Here is a 16,615-nt window from a genome sequence, read left to right as displayed (position 1 = left end):
TCTCAGTGTTCAGTCCTACACGCAAGCACGATACCCCCGTGTCTCTGACACTCACAGAGCCCACTCTCATAAAGCTGGCAAATACCGCTCCAGTGCTAGATGTAGGAAATGTGCCCACAACTCTGTGCTCATGCCTACTCTCTGCCCACTCTGTCACACGGCCAAAAAAACCTCATATCGGTCAGGTTACGAATGTTAGTTACGTGCCCGCTTACGAGCACTCACGCTTACTAGTAAACGCCCGGCGCTGCTCTCGCATCACAAAGTTATCTCAAAACGTTCCCCGTTCAAAGCAACCGGGACTTCACATGTGAAAAAGCCAGCCATAGCTGTCAGCGAGCCGCCCATACCTCCGGTTCAGTTTTACGAGCCCACGAAGTGTGGCGATCGGAACCCGGAGGCTATTCTGCCCGTGGCTATCAATGTAAGTTACGTGCCCGGTTACAAGCACTCACGCTTACTAATAAACGCCCAGCGCTGCACGCGCATCACAAAAAAGGGTATAATGTCTGGTTATCCGGCTCAGGTCGATGGTGTCATAAGTGTAGAAAAGGTGCCCACATCTCATTGTTCACCCCTACACACCAACACTATACCCGTGTCTCTCGCTCTCACAGAGCCCACTCTCCTAAAGCTGGTGAATGCCACTCGAGAGTTAGATGTAGGAAACGTGCCCACAACTACGTGCCCTCGCCTACTATCTGCCCGCTCTGTTGCACGGCCAAAGCAGCCTCATATCGGTCAGGTTATGAATGTAAGTTATGTGCCCACTCACGAGCGCTCACGCTTACTAACAAACACCTCGCCCCGGCCCCCGCTAGCGCATCACAAAGTGATCACAAAACGTTCCTCATTCAAAGCAATAGGGACATCACATATGAATGTAAGTTACGTGCCCGCTCACGAGCGCTCACGCTTACTAACAAACTTTTTGCCCAGGGCGCCACTCGCCTATCATAAAACGTTCCCCATTTAAAGCAATCGGGACGTCACATATGAAACAGCCAGCTACCGCTGTCAGCGAGCCGCCGTATTCGAGCACCGAGGGCACTACCCTGTACATTACGAAGTGCATGGACGCGGCTCTCGCTCCCCTGAGAAATCAGGCATGCGGATTCTGAACTATTTGGACGATTGGCTGATTCTGGCACAGTCAGAGATAGAACTGTTATATATCAGAACAGTGCTCCTCAGTCATCTGGAAAGCCTGGGTCTCACGGTCAACTGGACCAAGAGCTCATTACTGCCCAGTTTGTCAGTTTCCTTTCTGGGTATAGAACTGGACTCTGTGGCTATGACGGCCCGTTTATCGACACAGCGCACTGGGTGTGCGACACCTGGCCGCATCTTTCCAGAAGGGCAGTGTCTCTTCTGTGAAAACGTTTCAAGAATGTTTCAACAGTGCTTCAGCTGGGCCTACTGCGCATGCGCCCGCTACAACGCTGGTTGAATGCTTTTATCCACAATTTTATCCAAAGCGCCTTACAATTGCTATATTTCAGAGGTTGCACGCCTCTGGAGCAACTAGGGGTTAAGTGTCTTGCTCAGGGACACATTGGTGTCTCACAGTGGATTCGAACCCGGGTCTCTCACACCAGAGGCATGTGTCTTGTCCACTGCGCCATCACCACCCCCTTCACATAAACTGTCTAGAGATGATAGCAGTTGAGAACGCACTGAAGCACTTTCTCCCGCTCATACGAGACCACCACGTTCTAGTCTGATCGGACAACATGTCTGTGGTGTCATATGTGAACCGTCAGGGCGGTGTCAGATCCAGGAATCTCTGCAGTCTGACGGAACGTCTCCTCATATGGTCCAAGAACCTTCTGTGCTCGCTGAGAACCGCGCATGTGCCAGGCCATCTGAACGACGGCCCAGACAAACTGTCCAGGAACAGCGTTCCCCCAGGGGAATGTTCCCTGCACCTCCAAACAGTCCAATTACTGTGGCGCCTTTTCGGCAAAGCGGAAGTTGACCTGTTTGTGTCAAAAGACAACGCTCATTGCCCGATGTTCTTTTCAAAGAACGAGGATGCGCTGGCCCAAATCTGGCCCAGCCTCCCACTCCATACTTTCCCTCTGGTCTCTCCGTTACCACAGGTAATCAAGAGGATCAGGGAAACGCGCCACTCGGTGCTCCTTATAGCCCCACGATGTGAGAACCAATTCTGGTTCCCGGAGCTGACGCGGCTGTCACACACAGACCCTTGGCCGATTCTGGTGAGGAGAGAGTCTCTGCATGTATGGTTAATCAACGGATACCCGATGTCTTGCCAGAAGGAGTGATTAACACGATTACGCAATCCAGAGCGCCCTCTACGAGGCGGCTCAACGTGTCTAAATGATCTGTGTTCTCCAAATGTTGTGCCGATAGAAATCTGGACCCACGGACATGTGGGGTATTGTGGTTGCTTAGTTTCCTTCAAGAGCTGTTGGACAGGGGCAGGTCCCCCTCCACGCTTAAAGTTTATGTGGCGGGCGTTGCAGCATTCGCTGAATCAACGCACGGCCAGTCAATAGGAAGGAACGAGCTGGTCATCCGCTTCCTTAGGGGAGCCAGGAGGATGAAACCCAACGACCCCTGTCGGTTCCCATGTGGGATCTTTCCTTGGTCCTAGAGGCCCTGAAAGCTTTCCCCTTTGAACCGATAGACTCCGTGGAGCTAAAGAACCTCTCGCTCAAAACCGTTTTTCTGACAGCTCTGTCATCAGTTAAACGTGTGGGGGATTTACATGCAGTCTGTTAGCGCAGCGTGTCTTGAGTTTGGACCAAATGACTCTAAAGTCATCCTTAAACCAAGGCATAGCTACGTCCCTGAGGTGATAGGCACTCCCTTCAGAGCGCAGGTCATTTCTCTATCGGCTCTGCCAGTATCCGATAGTGAGAGCAATGTTAATCTCCTCTGCCCCGTCAGTGCTTTGAGGGCTTACGTTACGCGCTCCGCCCCTTTCAGGCGCTCGGAGCGGCTCTTTGTTTCGTTTGGTGGGTGCACCAAACGAAACGAAAAAGAGGCGCCTCGAAATCCAGGCAACTCGTAAAAGAGCCTGTCCAGATGGATAGTGGATACTATTGCATCCGTTTATGTGTCTAAAGGTCTGCCATGCCCGTTGGGCGTCAGTGCTCATTCCACCAGAGGCGTGGCCTCGTCGTGGGCTTGGTCCAGTGGAATTTCCATTCAGGACATTTGTGAGGCGGCAGGCTGGGCCTCCCTGTCCACATTTGTTAGGTTTTATAACCTGGAAGTTCCCGCCCTGCAGGCTAGACTTCTGTCAGTATGAGCGGTGTGTATGTTGGTTGAGCTGCACTGTATGGTGAATATTTATATAGACCGGCGACGCCGCTCTGTATACCCTATGTGTGCTTATAACATGTGCTGGCCCGCATTGCTGGCCACCTGTTTCCCACCTGTTTCCCTGGGACTCATGAAGTGGATGCTGGGCGCGTTGACAATGGATTTCCGTAGCGTAAGCAACTTACGCAATACGAGAGAACCTCTCATAAGAGAACGTACTCGGTTACATACGTAACCTCGGTTCTCTCTAGAAAAGGGAAAGAATATTGCGTAACCGACCGTGCAGGCGCCACAAGCGATTTTCGCTACAGCTGATGAAACCAGTGCCACAGCCTCTGAGCCTGACTTTTATACGCCAAGCCACTCCCATTTTGGCGGGCTGTGACGCGTAGAGGGCGCGACGTCACGCGTGAGGCTCAGTGATAGGCTGCAGCAGTTGCCGCAGGGCAGCCAATGAGCACGCAAGATGGCCTGCTCTAGGTCTGCTGGCTGTTGCACTACGTTGACAATAAATTCAAAGTTAAGGATAATTTTTGGCTTCAATATCTCGAGAAAAGATGACTTTACCCGTAGCGTAAGCAACTTACACAATACTCGTTCCCTCTTCTAGAGAGAACCGAGGTTACGTATGTAACCGAGTACGTTTTATTGAGTATTTCCTTTTTATGCGACTTTACACATTTACTACTATTATTAGTTACCAACTCCACTAGGCCTGAAATATATTTTGAACGTTTTAATCCCCTGGATCATGCTACATACATGATGATCGTATAGAACATGATGCATTGCTGTGTCCGTTATCCTATAATTACCACTTTTGGACAGTGGCTGTGTTTTTTTGTTTACATAGTCTTGCTTTAACGGTCATTAATGTAAGATAGTATTGCAAAAAAAATGTAACTGTAAAGCTACTGCATGAACTTCCTCGAGACGCGCTTGATTCCTGCCGGTTCCACAGTGAGAGCGGCGCGGCCAGAGAAATGTTGGGCACTGCGGGATATTACATATTATAAATAGTTTTTCAGCGTGAGAAATACAATGTGTGGCGGGAGAGCGTGACAAAAGACCGAAATGAGTGACTGAGCCCTGAAATGAGCCCTGCAACTACTTTCTATGTTACTTTCTCCCGCCGCAAATAGACTTTTTTTCTGTACCTCCAAATAGTTTCAAGTTAGCCTACGTGTCGCCACCATACACATCAGCGTAAATACGCCTGATAAATTATTTGTTATTAAAGCATTAACACACCACTGTTATAAAAGCAAGCGGGCTACTGCGTGCATGGTCTGGTATGTCTGAATGCGCGCAAGTGCGCTCCCTTAATAATTCCTAAAAAGCTGACATCAGTTCATCGCGAACTCACACATCTCTATTATTATCAATGAAGCTGACTGCACAATGAATATTTCATAATATATACACTTTCTTTGTTATAATTAGAGGATTTGCCAGCATACAGAATTCACACACAGAGTGAGTGCATTACCGCCCGCACCAGGAACTCTGTGTAATCCGTATGGCCATAAACATGGGCAGTCAATGCGCAACAAAGGTTTGTGAATTTCACAAACGGTATTATTTGTTGTTAAAACAGCCAACCACACAACACGCTCTTCCCGGCAGGACAGCATACGTACTAAAAAAACTACATAGAAATAACATTTCGTACAGCTAACATCTGCTACAGCCGCCTACGGGACCAACGCTACTTCCGCTAGCAGCAAGGCCCGCAGTAATGGCGGCGCTGCTTTACTTCCGTGTTTCGCCGGATTTGTGTATAGCGCCTGACAACCAGTCCTGGCGTCAGTGGGGGAGCCCAGCGTTACTTCATCTCGCGGCACGAATGTACCAATACAAATAAATAGAATCTCCTGTTTAACTTAAATGCTATTTTTTTGCATTGTGATTTTATTTTCTGTTTTAGGTGCTCTTACTCAGCAGATGGGGACAGCCGCCGTTACCCAATTCACATGTGCCAGACCGGGCAGTAGGGACTGGACGACAAAATATTCCAATAATAACCAACTGCAGAACCGCAGAACCATTACGTCATAACAGTCTGAGGACCACAGCGCCAGCCCGACAGTCTGAGGGCGGAAGTGGGCGGGTAGCAGGCCGATGCCGGAAGTGTACGGAGTTCATGTTTAGACATGTGTTTAGACTAGACAGTAAAATGTTTTTAGACAGTAAAAGATAGACAGTAAAAGGTTTAATTATGGCGGAGCACACTGTAGAACAAGGAAAAGAGGAAGAGAAAGAGGTAAAAAGAAGTTATAAATTTGATATGGATCATGCAACATACTTAACATAATAACGTTAAGCTTATACAAAACGGCTCTGTACCCAAATGTTTTTTTTGAAAGGAAGTATTTTGAAACGAAGTATTTTGTAAGTTAATATTTAACAATATCACAGTATCACTTTGTTGGGGTACATATTCATGGTTTGTGATTTAATTAGTTGCCGGCGTTGTATTTTACAGCATTTGTTAAATTTTCTGACCATGAGAATTGCATTAATTGTATTTTATTTCACCTATAGAAGCACATATCGATTCAGAGAGGGTCAGCACTTCCACTTCTGATCCAATGCACAACATGTTGCAGACAATTTCACTGCCCATTTTGTGATGCCAGCATCTTTAAACCAACAAGACGGGACAAATTGACCAGTCATATGAAAATCCACTTCAAAAAGGCTGTTGCTCATGGAGGTATGAACATCTTGAGTTATTTTTTATAATATACAGTGGCAATAGATATTTTTTTACATGTATGCATTTGGCAGACACTTTTATCCAAAGCGAATTGCATTGCATTTCAAGTTACACATATTCAATGGTAGTCCCTTTGGAATTAGATAGATGTAGATGGTTTTCTGCATGATTTAGCCATCAAATATTAATTTATCTTCATTAACATCTAAAGTTTGCAAAAGCATTACACACTGAAACTTGAGCTAAAAAAACCTCAAAGAATGATATATTTGTATTTTGTTATAATAATATGAATGCATCCCATTAAACATTTAAAACATCAGGGATAGGTTTGAGTAGGTTTGGAGTTACACTCTGAAGCACAGGAACTGAGTGTTTCCTTTTTTTCCTGTCATATTTCAGGTTGCACTTACATTTATAAATATTATGTTCAGAGTTCGCAGTTCAAGGTTTGCTGTTCGAAGTTCATTGTTCCAAAGTTCGCTCTTCAGTGATGTTCACTGCTGTTTGTTCTGTGCATGATGTTCATTTGCATGATGATCTGCATGCTGTTTCTATATTCTAAATTTGAAATGTTGTTTTTGCAATTCAGTCTGGGGTAATTTTTTTGCTTTAGAATAAATATACTTTGCTTTTTTGTCCAATTTTTCTGGTTATAATATATTAAAATATTTCTGTATGATTTTGTTGCAGTAAATTGACAAACAGAATCGCTCCAGGACCATGGAAGCTGATCAAGAACAAGGTTAGTTTTAATTAGGCTTTCAAAAAACATAAGCTACTTATATAGATTGTGTTTTTATATGTTTGTCACATCCTTTCCAGGAATAACTTAATGATAATTGCATTGTTTTAGAATGTTCCACAACAGTTGACTGGCTCTGTGGACTGTGGGATCTTCATGCTGATGGTGAGAAAAAGGGAAAGTAAAAATTTTTAAAAAAAAAAATAGATAAATCATAAAAATGAAAACATGATATGGTTGCCTAAACTTGACTGATTTCCTTTTTTGGGGGGAATTTCAGTATGCTCTGCACATGGTCTTTGAGGCACACTTTGATTTTACAGCTGTAAGTCTTTGTTAAAATATATATATTTTAACTAGATGATATTATCTATTAAATTGATCTATTAACACTTTCTCCCCTTATGCAAGTCGGATTTTCCTCTTATTCGAAAATGGTGGTGACTTATTCTCATGGAGAATTTTGCCATTGAAAGGTAACTCTCTCTTGCTTTCTCAAGTTTTTCTCTGTCTATAAATTTACTTAAAAATGTATTTGTCACAGGAAACATGCTGCCGTTGATGTGCATGAGCCACCTAAAGCACAAGAAGACTCTGAAATCGGCGACAAGGTATGTTTTTATTGTCTCAAACGGGCACATGAAAGAGCATAATTTCAAAACATTAATTTACATGCATCCTGATTAAACCACAATGTATTGTTGAGGACACTCAGGGACAACAGATGGAAATTAGCTAGCAGCCAAATGTGGTGCATCTCTTCTCTTGTGAGAATAATTATTTTAAATGAATTAATTATTTCATTCCTTTTTTGTACTCTTCTCTCATGAAGGAACCACAGATGGTCAAAGACCTCAGGACCGCAGTTGGATGGCTGCGGAACAACTGCCACTCCTTCAGAGGTTTTGTGCAAGAGCCGTCATATCTGGACCTAGAGAAGGAAGACCAGGAAAAGGCCCTTCTTAAACTTGATCGGGCAGAAGGAAAAGATGCTCTGGAACTGGCCAAAGAGCCTTTCATGTTTCGGTTCCAGTTTCAACAGGACATGGAAGTTTTTCTTTTCAAATGTCACGACGAAAGGCACCTCAGAATAAACTCCATGTGTATGGAGTTTTAATTTGTTATTTATTTTTCTCTTGAGAATTATTGTTGTCAAATTTGTGCCTGTATAACTTTTATAAGATTTATTTACTTTGGTTTAATTTTGTTTTATATAACTTATTTATATAGTTTAATTTTGTAATTTTATTTAATTAGAAAACAGCTAGTGTGTGATTTATTTTTATATTTCAGAGGAAAAAACTCATTTTATTTAAATTAATATTTTTTGTGTTTTCAGTCCATCATATTATTGTGTATGGTGGTCTTTGTTGGTTGAGTATTTAAAAGTATTTTCAATTGAATAAAATGTTCAAACTCTCAAGCTTTGTTTTCATTGTATTATTTATTTTTCATTTTATGCTTTGTTTAATGTATAATATTGTTAATCAATCTTAAATATACATTTTCAATTAAATCGTTTAAAACAAAGTTTTTATAATAACGTTGTTTTAAACTTTAAAACTTTCCAAAACACGGAAGTAGCGTAATGCCTTGCCGCGCCCACTTCCGCCCTCAGACTGTCGGGCTGGCGCTGTCGTCCTCAGACTGTTATGACGTAATGGTTCTGCGGTTCTGCAGCTAGACCTATCTCAAATATTCAGGCGTCAGAGGACATTGATTGAAGAGTAGCCTACAATTAATTAAATAAAAAGGCTAATAAAAATGTATTTGTTTGTGTGGTGTGTTCGGTGTTTTATAGGCTACAATATTTCAAATGTTCCATTACTTTTTAACATTCTGGCTGTAGATAAAGCAGGCTATTTAATTTATGCCATTACATTTAAAATTAACATTTAAAAAACGATTGAAATTCTATTGAAATCACGTTGATCCTTAGTTCAGTTGAAATTTCAACGTTGTTTCAATATTCCTGATAATTGAAATAGTCTACCATTGAAATTCCGTTGATCTATTGACAGGATTTCAATGTTGTTTCAATATTAAATCAGGGTGCAAAATGATGTAGAATCAACATCAGAGTTCGATGTTGATCCATTACTTAATGTTGACAACGGAATGTTGATTTAACATTGTTTCCATGACTGTTTGCTATCTGGGCGTTGAATCAGCTTTGACATTAACAAAAATAATCAATGGTAATATTGTTGAATCAACGTTACACTATGATATTGAATCTAAGGGGCCTTTCACACTGGCAGTTTAGTTCGGAACGGGGCACGGTTCGCATGAAAAATCGCTAATGTGAACGCTGTCATGTGAACCCGGGTGCGCACTGGGTCCCGAACCCGAGACAACCTGGAGGAGGTGGTCTCAGTTCGGTTGCTCCCGAACCGTGCTGCGGTTCGCGTGCATGTGAAAGCAACACAGACTCGGGTGCGCACTTGTTCAGGAAGTAAAGTGTCCTGCGCATGCGTTTTAGCCGATTATGATGTATCTTGTTAAATAAAACACACGTAAGAGATGAAGATTTACCCTGGATACGAGCAAGAGTGAGTCTGCAGTGTATTCGCGTATAGTGCGTGCAATCAGGGCAACAAATTAATAGAAATCCACTGTCTCCTCAAAAGAGTCCATTTGCAAGCAGCAGAAAGACAGCTTATGCGACACACACACACACACACACACACACACACACTTAACCTGCGTTGTTACTCAGCTATGCATAATAGCACCAAATTAATAAAAAAACACAATATATTGACCTGCGTCGTGTTTTCTATCATGCGCCGTGCACGTTTGGAATGACGTAAGATGCACGCAAACGCACCAGAGTTGGATAGAATCAAGTTGAGTATGAAACCAGACCAACGCTGCGGGGGGCGCCGGGAACAATCGCGCCTGGGCTCGGACCGCAGCAAACGGGCCCAGTGTAAAAGCCCCCTAAATCACTGCTGTTGAATTAACACTGAAATGAACAAAAATTAATCTTTGGTAATATGGTTTGCCAATGTTACAATGTGATGTTGATTCTAAATACATTGTTGAATCACAGACAATACAACTGAAAAGGAATGTCAAACAATATTGCCATCCGATATACCAAGTTCATGTTGAAACAACATCAACATTTCAACTACACTTCAATGGTGTGTCAACAAATTCCTGACCATTTCAAAATTTGGCGAAAACCTTTTAAAATATAAATGACACCTTTCCGGCAGTTGAGTCAATTCATTTTATTCAATAAATCAATGACAAAAATATATTAAAAGATTATTCGTTAAAAAAGAAAGGGGGAGAAATAGGACAAAAGCATTTCAACCTTTAAAAATAAAATTGGCTTCAGAAGTCTGATGTCATAACTACACGTGGTCCAACAGTTCAGGTTTTTAAAAATCTCTCTTGCATCAGACTACTGCCTCTTTTCCATTGGGTTCTCTGCAAATCTGAAAAAGAAAGCATGATGTTGCTCAAGAACGAGTCAATTCAGTTGTCATAGTCACATTCAAGAATGTCATAGGCTACTAAACACAATACGATTCACTTTTTTTTTAAAGTTTCTGAACACAAAATATTCTAACTACGATTAGTATTGTTAAATTCTGTTGATTTAATTCATTTTTCTAAAATCTATTAATGCTTCAATATCAAAAGAAAGCACTATGGCAGTGGTGTCCGATTTTATCTCCAGCCCTAATTAAACACACCTGAGGCAGCTAATCAAGGACATTATAGGATCAATGAAAACTTCCAGGCAGGAGCTGGAGCTAAACTCTTCATGAAGAGGAACAAACACCTCTGAGCTATAGCCATTAACTACATCTCAGTTAATTTTCTGTGAAACTACTTGGCATAACAAGTTTATCTTGTAGAATAAAAGAGCTTAGGTTTTTTCAATGAAAATTTCTAGTGATGGTGAAATGAAGCTTTGTGAAGCACTGAGGCTTTCCCCTCAAGTGTATCGTAAATTGGTTCATTACTCAAACCTTTTCAACACGGTGCACACTAACGACATCTTGTGGTCAAAAAGTGGAAAAGCTACCTTTCCCAAATTTATTTTATTTTATTGTTTTATGTAATAAATCACTTTGTGCTATGAAAACCACAAAGCAATAAAAATCATTAGTGTTAGTGTTGATGTTTGCACAGTGTATGAACAAATGAGTCTATGAATTAATTTATTTAAGAATTAATACATAGGACAAATAAACTCTACTTTGTTCAACAAATAGAGCCTTAAAACCTTAGCCGTAGTCCTAAACCTATGAGTTCATAGGCAAGGCTCATATAGGCATATATAATCAAAATAAAAGAAAACTATTGTGGAATGGTGAAGTGCTGTGAAAGTGCTTGTGAACTGGGGAGTTGGGTAATTGAAGAAATTGAAGATTTTTATTAAGGAACAGGACTTGTTCAACAGTGTGAGGGCTGTCTATTTCTTTTTTTTTATTTACTACTTCCCCTGCCTTTGAGAATATTCTCTCACGGGACTGAGGGGGCAGGAGTGCATAAACATCCCAGGGCAAGACGATGAAGATGCGGATAGACACACTTTTGAGTATCCCCATCAATCATTTGTTTTCTGATCCATGCAATACAGTCAAGTATTTAACATATAACTGAATAAGTATTATGCACTATTTAAGATATCTCATTATAAATACAGAAATTGACAAATAAATAAATGATTGACTGATCAGAAGTCTTATAGTTGTTGGTCCACTTCTAGAAGATGTGTTTTCATGTTTAGCTCTATAATGTCTCAACGGTGACGATGTGTTGTTATTATAAGAAAGCTGTTGAGAACATATTAGGCACTCAACCTACAGAAGGAGGTCACATGTGTTAACTTGAGTACTTTTTTTTCATATACATAATGTAGGCCTATTATTTAACATAATATACTGTTTATTATACACTGAATATGCATAAAATTACATGTAAATATCAATTTACATAATTAATTATTATATATATTTTATATAAATTCGTAAATCATAATTCATTTTAAAATCATATTCTCATTACAAAATAATACTAATAATAATTAGCTTACTGTATTTGTGGATACGACCTGAAAACGCTTGGCTGGTTCCATGCTGAAAATTCAAAAGAGCTCACTCTCTGTTTCGGTCTCAGTCGGTCTCAGTTCACTACCGAAGCGCATGACACTCGAAACCTGCGCAAGGTTCGCGCTTTTTATGAATCAGAATATGAAGCAGTCACGTGGCTTTGTGTCAAAACGAAGCTTCGGCCGTAACTGGTCACATGGTTATGTCAAAACGAATCAAGCTCCGGTACAGTGGTTCCCTTTCGAACGGTCACTTCGTATTGCGTAGCTATACGCAGTGGGGAAACTCCTTTTCCTCGATTTACTGAAGCCTTTATGTAAAGCGCATTTGCAGCTGCACAGCTAGAACATGAGCGTCTGGCTCGCTCATAGGCTGCGCTGCGCCAACTGCACATCCAATGGTGCGGGCGCCTCTGACGTGCGACCAATGAGATCACTCTGCGTCATACACGTCAGAGCCCGCCAAGGGGGCGTGACCTCAGTCTATAATAGTCCCCGAATTCGCCATTATAGCAGATTTTGCTCCTTCAACGACAAACTTCACGTCTCTGACCATTTATTGAGCCTTCGCCGTCGAACAAGCCTTCAGCCTGAGCGAGTTACAGTTCAGCAGACTACACATTCAATCGTGTTTCTCCTGACGCCGTCTCTCCTGTGGCTATCCGGCGAATATCCCATCATTATTCTTTGCATTTCTGTGTTTTATCTGTACGAGCGTTGTTTCAAATGCCTCGTGTCAAGACCTGCGCCACGTGCGGATGCAAGCTGCACGAGGCGGACGAACACGCGGACTGCATTACTTGCCTGGGACTTCACCACGCGGAGAATGCTCTGTCGGCCGACGGATGTGCGGCCTGCGAGAGCATGCCCATCTCCGTGCTGCGAACTCGGCTAGACCTCTCCCGTGATGGCGAGCGCCCCCCCCCCTCCCCCCCCCCCCCCCCCCCCCCCCACGTGGCGGGCCCTTGTCTCCTTGTCGCCCAGCGAGACCGACGACAGCCTGTCTATCGCCGCCTCTGAGGAAGAATGGCCGGGCTCTTTCGACCCCGCCATGGCTTCCCAGCCGATGCCCAGCGCCTCTGCTACCAGGAATAATTCCGATGCGGAAATGCTTCGGATCCTGACGCAGGCCGTAGCGGACCTCGAGCTCGAGTGGGCCGCGCCCGCTGAACCCCCTCGAAGTCGGCTGGATGGCTGGTTTCTGCCGGGTCATCAACAGGCCCCTCGTCACAAGCCAGCGCCATTTTTTCCAGAGGTACACGAGGAGCTCACCAAAGCCTGGCGCACTCCTTACTCTACACGAGGCCCCGCAGTGTCCGCAACGCTCTCCTCCGTGTCCGGAGCAGCAGAAAAAGGCTATGAGTCGTTGCCGCCCCTCGAAGAGGCGTTGGCCGCTCATCTCTGCCCGAACACAGCTGCTAGCTGGCGAACTAGAGCTGTTCATCCTAACAAGCCGTGCCGTAGCACTTCAGCCCTCGCTGGACGCGTGTATTCCGCCTCCGGTCAGGCTGCATCGGCCCTGCACACGATGTCCGTGCTGCAGGTTTACCAGGCCAAACTCCTCCGGTCTATGGACGAGGCTGGCCCGGACCCTGAGGCCTTTCGGGACCTTCGAAGCGCCACGGACTTGGCCTTGAGAGCCACCAAGGCCACAGCGCAGGCTATCGGGAGGAATATGGCGAGTTTGGTCGTGCTCGAGCGCCACCTCTGGCTTACACTCACTGACATTAAGGACGCGGAGAGAACGAGGTTCCTCGACGCCCCAGTATCCAGCACCGGCCTCTTCGGCCCGGCAGTGAAGGGGTTTCTCGGAGAGATACACCGAGGCACAGAAAGCGTCCCAGGCCATGCGTCACTTCTTGCCTAAGCGCTCTAGCTCGGCGTTGAGTGCTCACAAGCGCCCCGTCAACGCCTCGGCCGACAAAGCCCGCGAAACAGACCTCTCAGCCCCGCCCTGCGGCTGATGCCCAGCGCCAGCCCAGAGCAAACAAGCGCTTCCCGTTTCCCCAACTCCAAGGCCCGAGACCAAGCGCCGTGCCCCACTCAGCGCCGCCGAAGTCGTCCTAGCATGTAGGGGAAAGAGAGAGGGCACGGGTCCCGCACTCGCTGGACCACCCTCGAAGAAGCCAAGAAAACTTCCCACAGCCCCCTGTTCAGTTCAGGCGGCTGGGGATTTTATTTCTGCAAACAGGCCCGCAACAGTAAGCGCGTTCTTGCAAACAAGGTGGCCCCCTTGCTTCATCAGGCGGCCCCTCCCCGGTTGTAATACTGACTTCCCAACACGCAAATGCCTGTACAGTCAGTCCAATACTCAATATGTGCACAAATCACAATATAAGGGTATCATGTCCCCCTTCACTAGGCGGCCCCTCCCTTGTTGTAACACTGACTCCCCCACATGCAAATGCTGGTATAGTCAATCCAATACCCAATGTGTGCAAAAATCACAATATAAGGGTATCAGGTCCCCCTGCGTTAGGCGACCGCCCCAATCTGTGTGTCAAGCCCTAGCCACACGGGTTCTAGCCTGGCAAGCTATCCCCGGTGTGTCGAGTTGGGTCATAAACACTATAAAACGAGGTTACTCGCTCCAATTCGCTCGCAGACCCCCAAAATTTCAGGCGGTTCTCGAGACCTCGGTGAGAAGCAACGTGGGTCTCGTGCTTCGCACCGAAGTACAGAATCTTTTAGCCAAAGGGGCGATAGAGTTAGTCCCCCCCGAGCTAAAACATATGGGTTTTTACAGCCGCTATTTTCTGATTCCAAAAAAAGACGGCGGTCTCAGACCCATTCTAGATCTGAGACATTTGAACAAAGCTCTCATGAGGCGGCCGTTCAAAATGTTAACTATCAAACATATCCTCGCGCAAGTGCGCCCGGGGGATTGGTTTGTCACAATGGATCTGAAAGATGCTTACTTTCACATTCAAATAAATCCTCGTCACAGGCCATTCTTGATATTCGCCTTCGAGGGCCAGGCTTATCAATACACCGTTCTGCCGTTCGGTATATCTTTGGCACCCCGCACATTCACGAAGTGTGTGGATGCAGCGCTTTCTCCTTTGAGACATCAGGGAGTGCGCGTGTTAAATTATCTCGACGACTGGCTGGTGCTGGCACAGTCGAGAATCGAGCTATTAGCTCACAGGGATTTGATTCTCGGCCATCTAAAATGGTGGGCACTTTCAGAGCGCGCGAGCGCGCGCCACTGAAGAAATTTCAGAAACTGCTTGGTCTAATGGCAGCAGCATCGCCAGTACTCCGCTTGGGATTACTGCGCATGCGCCCGCTGAAGCATTGGCTGAAACGCCGTGTGCCAACACACGCATGGCAGTCAGGCAACTTGCGCGTTATAGTGAATCACGGTTGTTTAAGAACCCTGATTCCCTGGCGGGCTCAGAACTGGTACCACAAGGGGGTGACAATGGGAACAATTTCCAGGAGGAAAGTGGTTCTTACAGATGCGTCCAACCTGGGTTGGGGAGCGCTGCACGAGGGCATGCCTGCATCCGGCCTCTGGTCGAGCACGGAGCAGAGCTTACATATCAACTGTCTGGAGATGAAGGCCCTGAAGGCATTTCTGTCGAACCTCAGAGGTCACCATGTTTTAGTCCGCACAGACAATATGTCAGTGGTGGCCTACATAAATCGCCAGGGGGGCATCAGGTCAGGAAACCTGTATGCGATGGCGAGACCTACTATTATGGGCACAAACCAACCTGAGCTCTCTGAGAGCAGCGCATATCCCAGGCGTCCAGAATGTGGGCGCGGATATGCTCTCACGGGGCAACACTCCCCTCGGCGAGTGGTCCCTGAACCCACAGACGGTCAGTCTGATATGGAAGGTGTTTGGAGAGGCAGAAATAGACCTTTTCGCCTCGAGAATCAACACCCACCTCAAACTGTTCTTCTCGAAGGAAAGGGACACGCTGGCCCATGTCTGGCCCATGTCTGGCCCAACTGTCCCCTTTATGCCTTTCCCCCCGTTTCAATGATTCCACAAGTCATCAAACGGGTCAGAGAGAGCGGGTGCCCAGTCCTTCTGGTAGCCCCTCTCTGGAAAACCAGACCGTGGTTCCCAGAACTGGTTCAGTTATCGGACACAATCCCATGGCCTGTTCCTCTGAGGAAAGACCTCCTCACGCAGGCGAACGGGACATTGTGGCATCCGAGACCCGATTTATGGGCCCTCCATGTTTGGCCCCTCAACGGGTACCCAAGGACCTCCCTGAGAAGGTCTTAAGCACCATATCTGAAGCCAGGGCCCCGTCGACTCGGCGCCTTTATGCTTCGAAATGGTCGGGTTTTTCCAGCTGGTGCTCGAAAAATCAGGCTGACCCGGAGTCATGTGAGATATCTGTGGTTCTCTCATTCTTACAAGAGCTGCTGGATACGGGTCGCTCCCCGTCCACGCTCAAAGTGTATGTGGCAGCCATAGCAGCACATCATGTTCTGGTGGCTGGCCAGTCACTGGGAAGAAACGACCTGGTCGTGAGATTCCTTAAAGGTGTTAGGAGAATGAACCCCTCCAGACCTCCGTCTGTGCCGTCTTGGGACCTCTCCATGGTCCTGAGGGCTCTGAAAGGTCCGCCTTTTGAACCGCTCCAACCGGTTGATCTAAAACCTCTCTCGCTGAAGACCGCTCTCCGCTCTCCTGAAGATAGCTCTCCTGAAGATAGCTCTCCGCTCTCCTGAAGACCGCTCTCCTGAAGATAGCTCTCCCACTCGTCTATCAAGCGAGTGGGAGATCTCTCTGTGAGCCCTGCATGTTTGGAGTTGGGTC

The 16,615-nt window shown here is 45.5% G+C and overlaps 1 protein-coding gene across 2 annotated transcripts; it reads left to right on the top strand.

The window, feature by feature from the left end:
• The first annotated feature begins 7,169 nt into the window (after nt 1-7,169).
• Nucleotides 7,170-8,181, top strand: LOC143723894 (structural maintenance of chromosomes protein 5-like). Of its 2 annotated transcripts, XM_077216763.1 has the most exons (3): nt 7,170-7,234; nt 7,303-7,369; nt 7,591-8,181. In XM_077216763.1, exons 1-3 carry the CDS (start codon nt 7,212-7,214, stop codon nt 7,873-7,875), a joined length of 375 nt encoding a protein of 124 aa, XP_077072878.1. In that variant the 5' UTR covers nt 7,170-7,211; the 3' UTR covers nt 7,876-8,181. The 2 variants fall into 2 exon arrangements, 1 of the variants encoding a protein (XP_077072878.1); XR_013197189.1 differs by lacking the exon at nt 7,170-7,234 and having other exon boundaries at nt 7,300-7,369; nt 7,610-7,691.
• The last annotated feature ends 8,434 nt before the right edge of the window (nt 8,182-16,615 follow it).

Source organism: Siphateles boraxobius, unplaced genomic scaffold, assembly GCF_051911475.1.
Source record: "Siphateles boraxobius isolate OS27281-9 unplaced genomic scaffold, OSU_SipBor_1 7, whole genome shotgun sequence".
Lineage (NCBI taxonomy): Eukaryota > Metazoa > Chordata > Actinopteri > Cypriniformes > Leuciscidae > Siphateles > Siphateles boraxobius.
Note: the sequence above shows the minus strand (reverse complement) of the source record. Positions and strands in the feature narration are given on the sequence as shown.